The 16,263-nt window shown below is 25.3% G+C and overlaps 1 protein-coding gene across 1 annotated transcript in view; it reads left to right on the top strand.

Moving 5' to 3' along the window:
- Positions 1 to 345: 345 nt before the first annotated feature.
- The window catches only part of LOC136087737 (uncharacterized), a 17,536-nt gene continuing 1,618 nt past the window's right edge, over positions 346 to 16,263 (top strand). The window contains exons 1-3 of the mRNA XM_065811159.1: positions 346 to 566; positions 5,198 to 5,381; positions 15,001 to 15,080. Coding sequence (XP_065667231.1) covers positions 532 to 566; positions 5,198 to 5,381; positions 15,001 to 15,080 — 299 coding nt within the window. The 5' untranslated portion in view covers positions 346 to 531. The remainder of the gene's footprint in view (positions 567 to 5,197; positions 5,382 to 15,000; positions 15,081 to 16,263) is intronic.

Here is a 16,263-nt window from a genome sequence, read left to right as displayed (position 1 = left end):
TATTAGATTCAAGACGAGAGATTAGGTGTTTTTTAATTAAAGACTCTAAAATCTTGCTTATGATAGGAAGAAGACTAAAGGGACGGTAGTTAGACGAGTCAGATCAGACTTGCCCCGGAAGTTTTGTCGGGAAAGGAAGGTGATTATAATATAAGAAATAGACAAAAGGGCTATTAAACATTGACTCATGCTTCAAATAAAACTAGCTTATTGTAAATTTTAGTCTTTTTTTTCAAAAAAGTAGATAAGTAAATTATAGTGATACAATAAGAAAAATAATGTAATATATTAACGCACAAACGCACACAACATGGTTTAAAACTCCGTCCCCCTTCTGTTATAAAATTCATGATTACGCTTGTAAGAAGATATTGCCGATTGTTGCCAGTGTGAAAAAATGTAAAATATTAAACTTGTGAAAGTCGTGTAATGTTACTGTCGTTAGTAGACAAAAAAAAATTAATTAAGTAGACTAAAATGTTAATAAATAGTATTGTAATAGTAGCTATATCGATTTTTTAAAAAGGGTAAATGTCTTATTGTGGATCTAGTTTTATATTTATGAAGTAAGTAATTATACAACTCAAGTAGTTTTACGTGTAAAACATGTTATTAAATAGTAATAATTTAGTCAATTAGTTTTATTACGAAGATTTCATTTGCTTTCCAAATAATGGATATCTCATATTGTCTTCAAATAAAAGGATTCGAATTTCATTTAGTCTAATACTATTTACTGGTGGTTTTATAACAAATAAATGGCTTATTTTAATATACTAAAGACTTCAGTATATTAAACATCTTTACTTTAGTAAAGTAAAGATGTTTTTATAAGTATGCTTTACACGTTTCTATTCTTGTAATATTGGATTATGAAATTCAACTAAAAATAGGTTATATCATAGTTTAATTAATACACATAAGGTATACAATTACAACAAAAATGTTTCCTTTTTCGTTTAGTTTACTAAATTATTAGGGTAACAGGGGGTATTAAGCCCCATGTTTTCAAGTACTTTTCTTTTCTCTCTTTGTAATAAGTAAATAAATATTAAATTTAAACTGGAAATCATTTTTAGTTATAGACAACACTTATTTCTATATGTACAAAAGCTTTATCCAGCGAAACTTAAAGTCATATAGTGAAAAAAAAGCTAAAAAATTACAACTAATGCTGACTCAAATTTTCAACTTCTTTCCAACTTAAAAAAAAACTATTTGAAAAAGAAATTTTTTAAAGACTCCTGAATTTTTTAGAGAAATATTAATATCTTTTAAACACTAATATGCCTTTCACAACATGTGCTCAACAGCTCATTTTTTAATAGTAATAACAGAGATTATTAGAATGTCATATCAATGATTGTTTAGCTGAAAAAAATACATGCATAATTTTTAAAAAATTTAATTAAACATTTCAAAAATTGTACACTAATACAATCCTTCCCAGGAGACGTGCGCTGTTTTTCATCTTGTATATCCATGCTTAAGTTTTTTTTTTTAAATAACTTGGTCTAAACTAACAAAAAAGGAATTTAAAATAAATTTAAATAAAAAAAAAAAATTGAAAAAGTTTATAATTTAAATAATTTGTGCACTGTTTTTTTTTTAGGATGGTTGTTATTAAATTTAGTATTAAAATTTTTTTTTTTCTAATACATATACTTGTTACATTAATATTTATCATTCGCAACTGGACTCAATAACCAGTTACTTTAGTGGAACCAATGCAGCCGTAGGAGCCTTAGGAAAGAAAGAGAAAGGATTGTATTAGAGTAAGAATTAGCTAAAAACTAATAAGAGGTGTTGGGCAGATGTCCACTATAAAGTCACAAATTTCTAGCAAAGAATTATTAATAATTGTTAATGTATATTTTACCAATAATATAGTAGACCAAAAGGGAGATGGCGGGTAGAACTAAGGGCACGGAACAAAATTTTAAAAAGCAACAGGTATTCAAAATTACAAAGTGCTTAAAGATTGGGAATGATAAATGTACTGGGATAGAAAAGTAATATGAAACAATTAAGTGTGAGTGAAAAATGTGTAGACGGCATGGCATAATTGAAGCTTAAAAACTATGTTTATACATGTGTGCGCCTTATTTAGAAAATACGCTGAGAGGCTTATATGGTATAAGAAATCTGATTGTGAAGAGACGTGTATCATTTAAAAACTTATAACAGAAAGATTTTTTATATGCAAAAAAGAAAAGATAAATTATTACAAAGCAAGTACATGACCAGCAATATTTAAATGAAAAACAATTAAAAATTGTGGTGGAATTTGAACCACAGACATTCCATGTATGAAGTAAACGTCTTATCCAAATAGGCTTTTATACTTGTCCAGGTGCAACAATTTGACGTACGTACAAACATTTGTTAAAAAAAGAAGAAAAACGTCTTTTCTTCGTTTCTTTATTTTTGCTTAAGCAAACGTTGGTGTTCATTTAAAAATTTTTAAAACAAACGCAATACATATGCAACTTATTTTCTAAATAATTATGCGATTAATAGTTTTTTATTTATTATAAATAAAAATATATTTATAATAAAAAAACAATTAGTTACTAAAATTTAAATCACCTTTTGAAGCACTTTAAAAGAAACTATGCTGAACCATGATTAATAGTGTTACATTTAAGTTAAATAACTAAGCACGCAACTGAAAAAGTAATTATGTTTCAGCATGGTTTTTACATGCGTTTACAAAAGCATGCAAAATTTTAATTGAAATGAATGGATTTGCAATTACATTAAAAGAAACCATGCTTAAACATCACTTTCTTAAAGCAATGCTCAAAATTTTGCTTTTTTTAAAACTTTCTTATTGTTAAAGTAAAGTAATGTATGTTTGCATACTAAAAACACTTTTAAAAGTTTTTAAAAAGATTTTTAAAGTTTTGATGAAACATATAATTTAATAGAATATATAAAACTATTATATAACTATTGTATTATCATACTTTTCATTTTTTATTGTGTGTTTAACAACACCAATAATATGATATTTTTATTATTAAATAATTAATAATATAAATATAATATCATATTAAGCATTTAATAATAACTTTATAAGATAACTTATTAAGTACTAAATATGATATTATTATTTTTAAAGGTTTGAAAAATGTCAAAACTTTTAATTTATTTTTAACTCTTTATTTTATTTTTATTTTTAAAAAATTTTATTTTAAGTTAAGTTTATAATTTTTTATGAATAAATAAACTTGAGAAAAATTCCCAGTTTACAGTCATAAGGTTATTGCATAAGGGGTGTTCAAAAACAGTTTAAAGTCATAAGATTATTGCATTAGATGGGTTAAAAAAAATTTATTTTTTCAAAGCGATAACACTAGAAGCCATATTTGGGGCAAAAATTTATGCAAAAAAAAAAGAGACATTTTTTTGCATATTTGCACAAAATTATTTTTTTGCAAAATCTTTTTTTAATTTAAACAACAACTATGAAAAACCAAGATACACAACAACCTAAAAAAAAATTTGGACCATTATGATTACATGAGAAAAAAAAGATTTATCATAAATAAGTGTTGAATGAAAATTTGACACCTTTACAGCTTTGGCGCCTGGGTGAAAATTACCCACTGTACCCTCTTTCTGCCGGGACTATCTGTATATATATATATATATATATATATATATATATATATATACATATATATGTATATATATACATATATATGTATATATATACATATATATACATATATATATATATATATATATATATACATATATATATATATATGTATATATAAATATATATGTATATATATATATATATAATATATATATATATATATATATATATATATATATATATATATATATATATATATATATATATATATATATATATATATATATATATATATATATATATATATATATATATATATATATATATATATATATATATATATATATATATATAGATTGTTGCATTTGGGAGTACGGAAGGAAAAAAATGATTTCTATGCCAACAAATACGTCACTTTTAATTACTTTTGACTTTCGTCCAACATTTTCGTGTTGTCAGAAAGTTAAAACCATTAATTTAAATACAAATTTATCGTTTTTTAAAAAACCGCAAAAACGCAAATTTAATTGACCAGAATGTTTTCAAAAAGATTCTGAATATTTTTAAAAACATTCTAAATGTTTTTAAAACATTCTGAATCTTTTTAATAAAATAAACAATGTTTTTATTTTAATTTTTTTTATTAAAATGTTTTTATTTTTATTTTTTTTTACTGTAAATCATGCACAGAGGGTTGCTACATCGACTATCTTATAGCCTGACTCGCAACAAAGTGCTGCTACATTGACTGACAAATAGCCTGACTCGCAACAGAGTGCTGCTACATCGACTGACAAATTGCCTGACTCGCAAGGAAGTGCTGATACATCGACTGAGGGTTTGGTTGGGGCAGGCATTCTATCAAATAATAGAAAAAAAAATTCCGGTCTTACATTTTAATTTTTACTTTTTGTCAACAAAATACAGAAAAACTTTCTGTCAACCTGTTAGGGGTTATATATACATATATATATATATATATATATATATATACATATACATATACATATATATATATATATATATATATATATGTGTATATATATATATATATATATATATATATATATATATATATATATATATATATATATATATATATATATATATATATATATATGTATATATATATATATATATATATATATATATATATATATATATATATATATATATATATATGTAAATAGTTTATATATCCTAAAAAAACCTTAGGAACTATATTTAGTTATATAACAAAACTTTAAGTTGTAATACAGTATATATAACAATTTAAATAGAGTCATCAGGAACTATATATGTAAAGAGTTTAATTTTTTTTTTTTTTGTAACACTGGTAGCTGTGCTGAGTTACAGGCCGAAAAATAGAAAGAAAAATAGAGATTACATAAAAATTGAAACTATTGCTGGGTATGGCATTGGAAGTGATATAAGAATATTTTAAAATGATAGTGTTGAATATGTAATATAAATTTGTTTAGTATTGTTTACAAAAGCTAGAAATAATTCTAAATGTGACATTTAGTATTATTCATTTCTAGCTGATATTGTATTTGCTTTATTAAAACTGTTTTTCTTTTTAATTTTCAGAATTTTCGCTGGTGTGGTATTACTGTGTGTGGCATTGCTGTTAGTGAAAGGGTTTACATTTGTATTTCCCAGTGTTAAGCCTGTTGGGTATACTGTTCAAAATAATATGAGCAATTTAACTTGTGCCAGTGGAGAAGATTATCGTGTTATTAAAGATTGTAATTTTTGCTCTAGTTATGATATGGTATTTAATTATTTGTTTAAGTATTTTATATATATATACATATATATATATATATATATATATATATATATATATATATATATATATATATATATACATACATACATACATACATATATATATATATATATATATATATATATATATATATATATATATATATATATATATATATATATATATATACAGGGGTATACACTTGGACTTTTGGTTGGTTGCCAGAAGGGTGACTGAAAGTAACCTGTTCATTAATTTTAGCCTCCTGCCAACTTTTTGAGTTGTCTTTTCCTATTTTTTATAAAAAATTTTGCATTCAGTAGAGTTCTTGCATATTCTAGTTACTTTTTATTTTAGGGCTCAGTGTAACCCTGTGTAGACTAAAAATAATTTGTACAAATAAATGTAAGTTTTATACTTTCAGATAAAACTTGTGTCAATATATTAAATTTTTCACTTGAATTGAGCTCTTATTTCATCAAAAAAAAAGGCGCTCTTTTTTACAACAACAAAATATTGATAAATAAAAAAAAACAATTTACAAATAAATTAAAACCCTTTGCTTTTAATTTTTTGTAATTATCAAAATCTTATTTGGTACAGGAGCCTGAAAACTATTGAGATTTTAAAAGTATTCTAAAGCATTGTAATTAAATTTAGTTTTAACAGCGTTAAAAGTTATTTAAACTAATTTAAAAAGAAATTAATAATAGAATCTAAGTTCAGTATTAAAAAAGATTGTATCACCTTATAATTTATTTCCTTAAACAAATTTATACTTAACATAATTTTTTGTTTGACTATCACAATTTATTTATTTACATTTTTACATAATTAATGTATTTTTAATATAGATTATAAACAATTTGTAGATCGATTTTATCAGTTAACAATAAGATATTTGTAAATGTAATTTATATTCATAAGTGTATTACATTTTACATCAGTCTACTAAGGTAATAAAACCTTGAAAAAATTAATCCATAATAAGAGTAATTGCAAAATCTATATATTATCAAAAAAAATTATTACCAATAAAGTATTAATGTAAACACTTTGAAATTAGTTTAATTAGGTTTGAATTGTAAGTTAAGATGCTTCTAAATTTAAATATATATTATTTTTATGCTTTCATTTTCTCTGATTTAGCCTTTATTTAAATTAAAATAAAAATAGCGAAAAGAATGTGTTGAATAAATGCTAGATAAAATAATTAAAAAAAGCCCCTGAGAAATGAATTTTTTACTTAAAGATAAACTAGATAAAACTACTTAAAAATACTAGATAAAATAAATAAAATAAAAAATGGCAAAAAAATAAAAAGTAAAAAACGTTTTATATAAATTTTAATTAATTTTAATTTCACATAAATTTTAAACAAAATAGTTTAAATAGAAACAGAAATACAAACCTTTTATTAAAGTTCTAAATTTTAATAAAAATTCTAAATTTTTATAAATTATTTTATTAAAAAACCCAGCAAAAAAAATGACTTATTTAAATTTTTGGATAAAATAATTAAAATACGGTAAAATGCGGTAGTGGTGTAGTGGTAGAGCGCTCGCTTCCTAAGCGAGAGGTTCCGAGTTCGATCCCCCCCACGTCCCTGGTAGTACCGTGCTCGACTTGTTTATCCACGCAGCGGCCTTTTCGTTTTTCTGAGTTATAGAGTTGAGAGAGGGTTATAACCACAATTAAGTAGCCTCCTTGTCTGTAGTGGCCTTCTAGGCCTTGGGGAGGTGAATTAACAAAAAAAAAAAAAAAAATTGTGAAAAATTAAAAAGAAATTTATTTAAATTCTTAATAAATTTATTTCATTAAAAATGGCATAACAAGTGTTTTTTTAAATTCTAAATAAAATAATTCATACATAAAAGTGTAACATGATTCTTCATAAAAGATTTACACAATTCTTCATAAAAGTATTTGATGAACAAAAATAATTTGTTACAATTTAAAAAAAGATTTAGTTTGTTACAATTAAAAAAAAGGTTTGAGCGCAAAAGCACTGGTCAACTGGAGAAAACTGATATTCCCGCTCTCTAATAAATTGCATTAAATTGCAATTAAAATTATTTAATTGGAATTAATGAGTTAATAATAATTAATTGCAATTCAATAATAAATTGAATTGCAATTAAAGTTTTTTAAAGTTGCAAAAAAAAAAAAACATGGAAAGAATTATAAAAAGTCATAATAATGTTTTCTTAAAGAGATCCCAAACCTCAGAGATATTAAAGAAAATAATGAAAAAAAATGCCTTCTCCATATCGTTGTAGGCCAAAAAGTTAGCATAATATATGCCACAATTTACAGTCTTGATAATTTATTCAAGCGCGTTTTATTCCTTAGACTTTTAGTACATGACATCATTGATTTTTTTGTTTGTGTAAAGAACGATTATGTAAATAAACAATAAAGTAAATGATGCTATGTACTTAGGAATAAAACGCACTTGAATAAATTATTAAGTCTGTAGATTGTGGCAAACATTAGGAAGACTTTTTGGCTTACAACAAAACGGAAAAGGCAAGCTTCGATTAAATAAAAAAGTTAGTTTTTTATGGTATGCATTTATTCTTTTGTTTTAATCAAAAATATTTAGCCCAAACATTGTTTTTTATCAATCTCTTTAATATAAACACAACATGTCTCAAAGGTTTGAGATCCCTTTAAACAAAAAAGAAATTTGAAATTCAAAAATTACAGAAAATAGTAATTGTAAAAAAAAAAGTTTGCTTTATGAGTGAAAATTTTTTTGACCAAAAAACATGGTACATAAATATATTGTTTCTTCTAAAAATGTGCCCTATCTATCTTAATTGTTTGAATGTAATCAGGTCAAGCTTGGTCATTTTTGCAGTTTTTTAATTAAATTAGTTAGTTAATGTTTTAAAAAGGGGCATAATGGTACTATTTCATGATAAAAGTATATTAAGCATTTCAATCTTCTAGTGAATAAGTTGTTAGAACCTTTTAGTCTCATTATGTTCAAAAATCAATTTTGATAGTTTGAGGTTTAACTTGAAAACATTTTAAAGCTTGATCTTTTTTAAAACAAAAATCCCTAAATAAATACAAATATGATTTAGATTTTGAAATTAAAAAAGGATTTTTAAAATGATAAATATAATTTGTTTTTTTTAAGCCACATGCCTAAAAGTCCTAATTGTTATTTGCAGTACATGTTACAGTTTAGTATACCTGACCAGGTAATAATAAGCACTTTTATAGGTAAAATATTTTCCACTAACCTAATAGTTTATTAATTATACTGTCTTAATGAATTAACTTATATGTTTTTATATTATATATAAAAACAAACAAAAGTGTGAATTTCATTACAACAATCCATACTTATTTGCCAATCCATGTATAAAATCAAGAGCAATTGTGAAAAATAAAAATGCTTCACAGGAAATGCCCCATTTTTACTCTTTAACATCAGACAGGTCCCTAATATTATAGAAAAAAAGTATATCATATTGGTTCTCAAAAGAAGTGAAATTTTATAAATATTTTAAAAATAATTATTATTTTGTATTAAGATTATTAGTTTACATTATACTGAATAAAAACTGTTGTTCTTTAACATTAATTAAAAAAATATTTTTTTTTAAAGATGGTTTAACAAAATATAGTTATTATTTTTAAAATTTTTATAAAGTTTTTGTTCTTTTGAGACCCAACATGGCACACTTTTGAAGAAATTTTTTTTCTACAATGTGTAGTGCCTATCTAATGTTTAAGGGTAAAAATGGGGTGCTTCCCCATGTCTTATAATAATATATATATATATATTTTCATAATAATAATAATATATATATATATATATATATATATATATATATATATATATATATATATATATATATATATATATATATATATATATATTTGAACAATTTTAAAATGTATTCTACAAAATAGAGTGCTCAGTCTTCTTAAAAGAACAGAGCAATTATAAAGTAGTAGAAAATCACTTAACAAAATTTTTTTAAATTTAACACTGTGTTTCATTAATAAAGACTCATCAGAAATGAATGATCAAATTAATTAATTTTCAATTTATACCTTATATATATATAAATTAAATTACAGGAAGTTGCAAATGTCTTAACTAATATGCCGGCACTATTAGAAAATATAATTTTTTAGAATTGCCTACAATATTATAAAAAGAATTTTTTTAGAATTGGTTACTTATGCTTTTTTAAAAATAATATTTTATAAAGGTGGGGGGGGGGGGGTTAATGTAATTATTATATGTGCTCACTTATTTTGATAGTTTTTTAGAAAAAACTTATTTTTGTGCCTACATTCAAAATCTATTCCAATTTTTTGTTTAATAGACATTCTTGGTTTGCATGTGTAATAATTTCAAATTTTTCTTGTAGGCAAAGTATGCATTTTTTGGAAATATTGTTATATGCAGGCCCTGTTTCAAGGATGGACCAATTCAGTATAAAATCATTAATATTTTTACCTTTTAATTCCCATATATATTTTGACAGCATGGTGTCTTTTAAATACTTTTTATTTTTGCAAGATTGCTTATGATTGGCAAAATGTTTTTTCCATTCACTCTCTGTTATGCCAATATATTGTTTATCAGGTACACTCTTAGAGGAAACAACACATTTATATACCCCATTTTTGGATAAACAACTACCACTCATTGGACAATTGTTTTTTTGTTTACAATTACAATTTTCTGTAGTTTTTTCATTTAGGATTTCTTTTTTGTTTAACAAAGCATTATTCTTTACATTATTATTGTTATCTTCTTTTAATTTGTAAAGACTCCAATAGCCACATGCTTTGTCTTGGCATTTACATTTGTAAGAGTTCACCCATTTGTCTGGAAACTAGGTTTGAATTCATTGACTATTCTTTTATGTGCTTTCGTTTAGCACGACTTCACTCTGTTGGCTTTCTCTTTGTTCTATATTGCTCTCCTTCATCTCAAGAATGCACTCTTTTCGATGGTATTTCTGATCAAATTTACCAAGCTCTCTCTCTTTATCCATCAGCAAATATCGTTGTTATTGGTGACTTAAATGCATTAGATTAAGGTAGAGAGGTTAAGGCCATCGCTCTTGACATTTCTAAAGCTTTTGAAACATTTTGGCATGCTGGTCTTCTCCATAAGCTTTCTTCTTATGGTGTATCTGGTAACATAATTAAAATATTGAATCCTTTTTTTCCAATCATAGTATAAAAGTTGTCCTCGATTGACAGCACTCTCCTTCTTATTCTGTATCTTCAGGGGTTCCTCAAGGTTCTATCCTTGGCCTTATACTTTTTTTAGCTCGACACTTTCTTACTCCGGATTCTATTCTCTATCTCTATTAATCTCAAATCCAGCCTTGTATGGAGTACTGTTGCCATATCTGGGGCAGATCTTTTAATAATGGCCTTTCTCTTTTAGATAAAGTGCAAAAACGCTTTGTAAACATAGTTGGACCTGCTCTATTAGCCAACCTCTAACCATTATCACATCGTCATAATGTTGCTTCTCTTTCTAATAGTTAATTAAAAAAACCTATAAAATTTCCCTCTATTTTTATTAAAAACTGAGATCCATTCATGTTATAAATAGAAGTTCTAAAAGTTGATCTGTCATAGGCAAATCTTAAGAAAATAAATTGAAATAATCAACAAGGTTAATACAAAACTAAATTTTTATTTATAAAATAAAAAACTAAGTTTTTTTTTTGTTATTAGCATAAAGAAGTGTTTTTCTATAGATCTCAAATTTGTAACATTTAAATAGTAAATAATTGAGAAAAAATAATTGTCATCTTTGGAAAAATATTCTCTAGAATGACCGAAAGACCACTCGCTTTAATTATCATCTTAAAAAAGTAAAGGGAATTATTAGGTTTTCACTTTTCTCACTTACTCATTTCTTCTTTTTTTTTAATCACTCTTATTACTTATTATCTCAAAAAAATAAAAAGGGGGAATAATTAAGTTTTATTGATAAATAAAATGACATAAAAATAAAAAAATAATAAATCATAAACAGCAAAACATACAAAAACAGAAAAGCAACAATAGATACTAAATTTTAATACTAAACAAACAGAAAACATAAATTACATAAAAAAACTTCAGCAATTTCTTGATGAGTTAAGATACCATTAAATGTCATTAAATATTTTATGTAAATAATTTTAAAATAATATCATTAAATTTTTTGATTGTATTTTCTTGATTTTTGTTTCTTTCTTTTAAAATATTATTTATTTATATATTTTTTCTTTTATTCATTTATTTAAATATTTATTTTTTGATTTTTTCTGTAAAAAAAGAAGTGTTCATTAATTGCTAAGTCATTTCAATTTTTTCAACAAATAGTTAGGATGGTTAAGTGCCAAATCAGCCTATACAACAAAGTTGAAAAAAATTAGTTTATATTAAAAAAAGATTCATGTAGTGTTTCTTTGCAAAAGCTACTTAAAATTTTTAAGTGTATTGAACTGCAATTGCTCTTAATTTTTTTAGTTTAATGGCTTTTGTTAAAAACTTTTAAACTTTGCGTATAATTATTTCATTTCAACATATTTGTTGTATAGTCTGGTTTGTCGCTAAGTCATTTATATTATTGTTCAAATAAACACAAACGAGTTGAGTTCAGCAGATGAGAAATGAAATATATGTAGTTATAGCTTTGATGAGATTCTAGTTTTTTTTTTTCTTTTTTTGTTATTTAAAAATGTCTAGATTGAAGTCAGCATTTTAAAAATTAATCTGAGCAGAATATATAAGTGTTCTGTTAAAATATATAAATATATAATTTAGTGTTGTGTTGAAATATATAAGAATTATGTTGACTTAAATGCTGAGTGATATTTTAGAAGCCCACATAAGTGAAGTTTTTTTAAAATCATATTAACTTAATCTCAACAACACTGCAGCTAACCGCTATTTAAGGTTGAGTTACCAGAGAAGAATTTTATTCAAGAGAAAGAAAGTGGTTGTAGACTTAAAATGGTGTAAATTGTTCCGGGAAAACATTAAGATGGGAAAGATTTCTAAAGTATTGATATAATAGCTCATTTAAGTAACAACCATGATAATATTTGTAGAATGAGAAAAAGATACATCTTTGATGGGGCAAAGATGATGGGATAGAGTCTCAATCCAAAAAACATCATGAAAATGATGATACAGAGGCTTAGGCTTGGACAAACTGCATTTACTGTCATATATGGGCTGGTTTATCTAATGATGCTTTGGCTTTTTTAGACAAGATCTAAAAATATATATTTTTAGATCTTGTCTAGAAAAGCCAAAGCATCATTAGATAAACCAGCCCATATATGACAGTATTTCATATAGTGAAGAATAAGAGATTTGTAGAGAATAAGGATGGAATTATAAATAAGGTTATGGCAAGCAGGAGATAAAAAAATTACCTTAGCAGTTTCAACTTTGCAATGGATTGTATTTAAGGTTTCCATGAGAGGTCAGTAGTAAATGATAATCTGAGAAGATGTAAAGCAGAAGACTCAGTAAGGGTGTTGCCATCCATCAATATAGGAGCATCACGAATATTTGCAATAATTGTTGGCAGTAAGTAACTAATTTTTGTTTAGATTAAAATTCACAAGCCACTGCAAGCTCCAAACTCTCACAGAATTAAGATCAGATTCAAGATGACTGCCTGCTTTAATTTTAAAAGTGTGATAACTTTTTATCAAGACTGCAGTTTGTCTGATTATCATAAAGATCAATAATATTGATGAAAACAATACAGGACCAAGTATAGAACCTTGAAGTACCCCAAAAGTTACTCAAAAAATAAATGAGTGTTGGCTTTCAAGGACGAATTTAATACTGTAGTTTAAGTGCAATGATTTATTAATTTTAAAAACTTTTCCAGTTCCACCATATAAAGAAAGCTTATGAAGAAGACCAGCAGGTCAAACTTTATAGAACACCTTTGATAGGTTAAGAGCAATAGTCCTTGTTTCACTGCCTTTATCTAAACTACAATTGAGCCTTTCAGTTATATCAGTTAACTACTCAGCTGTATATCAAAACCCATATTTATTATCTAAGAAAACTGCAGACACTATTTATGAGCAAGAAAGCAAGTTTCAGTTAACCACTTATTAAATAGTTTAGAGTGTTCTGGGAAAAGCTTTTGTCAGACTATAGTATGAATGATGTCCAGACTACAATCTGAGAACAGTTTAATTAAGAAATGACTTTAGCAATAGAAGCCAGAGTAATGTAGATGTCCAACAGGAGATTAATCTGTTTCTCTGGAATGGTAGGAAGAGTGTAGTCATTAGATTCAAGTGATGAATTAAAAGAAAGATCTTTGCAAATAGTCTGTCTTATCTGCGGGTGAGGTAATAAGATCAGAACAATGTTTTAGAGCTGGAATGCTATACTTTCCTTTGATAAAGATTGTTTAAAGGTTTCTAGGAGTCCAACTTCTATGATAAAGTACGAGATTTGGTAAACTGAGAACAATGGATTAGACATCACCTTTTTGCATTTTGGTTTCTTGCATCAATATAAAGATGTTTGTTTTCTAAAAACATTTCTCTTAATGATTAATAGATGTGTGAAAAACACAAAGAGGTGTGTTAAAGAAACTGAGCACGAATTCAGGTCAGACATAAAACATAAATCAAAGAGTGTAGGTAATTGAATATAGTTGTAAGTATGTGAATATTTCATACTTTTTGAATCAAAGAAGTTAATAATACTGAGATGAGAAGGTTAAACGGCAAATTCAAATTATTTTCACAAATTGCAAGTTGGGTAAATTTTTAAGTGAGGTGGGAAAATTTTTAAGATTCAACAGGTAAAAAGTTACTTTGAAGACTAATAGTATTTATAAAAGGCATATTAAACAATCAGGTGGTGGTGATCATTTTTCCAGTGCATGGCATCCCATTCAACAAGCTCTGCAGTAGCCTTGTATTGCTAGTTAACCCCAAGTTGTGCCAAAACAGTCCTTTTGTGACCTCAACAATGCACACTAAAATCACTACAAAAACACTATCCACCTGTAACATGGCACTGTAAATACTCTGAAATTTTACAGGTGTTGATAAGATCAGATTGATTAAGGTTTCCTGAATACCTCTGGTATTCAGGAAACCTTACAACCAGTCAGCCTCAGAACTGTTAAACTGAGTTTAGAGCTGTACCTTCGATCAGAGATAACAAGAAAAATTCAAAAAAAGTCAAAAAGCAAAGGTAGAACCTATAAGATACGTTGTTCATCATCCTTGGTAGTAAACAATATAGCAAAGGTTTGCATTTATGATTGATGTAAACCTTTGCTATATTGTTTGCTACCAAGGCCAAGGATGTTGAACAGTGGATCTTAAAGATATTTTAGATAACAAAACTTTAAAACTATTTTCAACTTTTTATAACCATCGACCTGTCATCTTTAATTTATTTGATTAAAAATATTTATTCAAAACGTTTAACTTATGTTTTAATTGCTGAGATTTTTTTGTTCTGGTGTTTAATATCCTTTTGTTGTTCTGGTGTTTAATATCCTTTCGTTGTTCTGGAGTTTAATATCCTTTTTATCCAGTTCAAAAAATTAGTCCAAATTTTATATAATATTCAATTCAATTTTTAGAAATTTGAACAAGCATGTCAACAGACTGGAAATGTACAAACAGTTGAATGTTTTTTGTCAAAAGAAAAACATGTTTTAAGGTCTATTTTTCATTTATTTTTTGTTTTATTAACTTTTATTAATTTTGTTTCAAAATGTATTTTTTTGTTAATTTTGCAATGAAGCCAAATTGATTGATATTCTGAAACTCTATTTCAGGTTGCAAAAAAATTAAAAAAACAACAACATATTTTTAAAAAAAAAACCCATAAACCATGAATTTTTTTAAAAAAACAAAACAAAAACCATGGGTTTTTTAAAAAAAAAAAAAAAAAAACTATGGGTTTTTATAAAAAAACAAAAAACCCCATAAACCATGAATTTTTTTAAAAAAACAAAACAAAAACCATGGGTTTTTAAAAAAAAACCAAAAACCGTGAGTTTTTAAAAAAACAAAAACCATTGGTTTTTAAAAAAAACAACAAAAACCATGGTTTTTAAAAAAAAATCAATAAAAACCATGGGTTTTTTTTTTAAAAAAAAAAAAAAAACCATGGGTTTTTAAAAAAAAAAACCATGGGTTTTTTTAAAAAAAACCCATAAACCATAAATTTAAAAAAAAAGACAAAACAAAAACCATGGGTTTTTAAAAAAAAACAACCAAAAACCTTGAGTTTTTAAAAAAAAACCAAAAACCATGAGTTGTTTAAAAAAAAACTAAAAACCATGAGTTTTTAAAAAAACAAACAAAAACCAAACCATTTAAAAACTTCTTTTTTTAAAAAAAGGCAGTGTTTAGTGCACTTTTTCAATTAAAAAAAGCATTAGTCATTTTACTTGAGTAAATTATATTTTCTATTAACATTACTACTGTAATGCATCAACCAATACATCATTATTTAATGTTCTGTATATAAAAACAAGCTTTGCAGCTTTTTCTACTGCCATCTTGTTTCTTAAATTGGAATGAACAAGCCCAAAAGTCGAAAAAATTCTTTTAATTCTAGCACTAGAAGCTGGTGCGTTTAACAAACCAATATCTATAATGATGTTGCAGTCCAAAGATTTTAGAGATTTCCACAATTCTATTGGTCCTGTGAGATAATTAGACCTACAAAAATCTCGACCTACTAAGTTGTTCTACAGAAAGAACATCTACTAAAAAGAGGAACCAACTTTTAGATAACCTACTGAAGCCTAAATTGTTTTATTTTTAACCGATTTATTTTTTGACCTATTTTATAGATTTCCTTTTTCAACCAATTTGAGATTAATTTTTAACAA

Source organism: Hydra vulgaris, chromosome 12 (assembly GCF_038396675.1).
Source record: "Hydra vulgaris chromosome 12, alternate assembly HydraT2T_AEP".
Taxonomy (NCBI): Eukaryota; Metazoa; Cnidaria; class Hydrozoa; order Anthoathecata; family Hydridae; genus Hydra; species Hydra vulgaris.
This window is presented reverse-complemented; position numbering and strand designations above follow the sequence as displayed.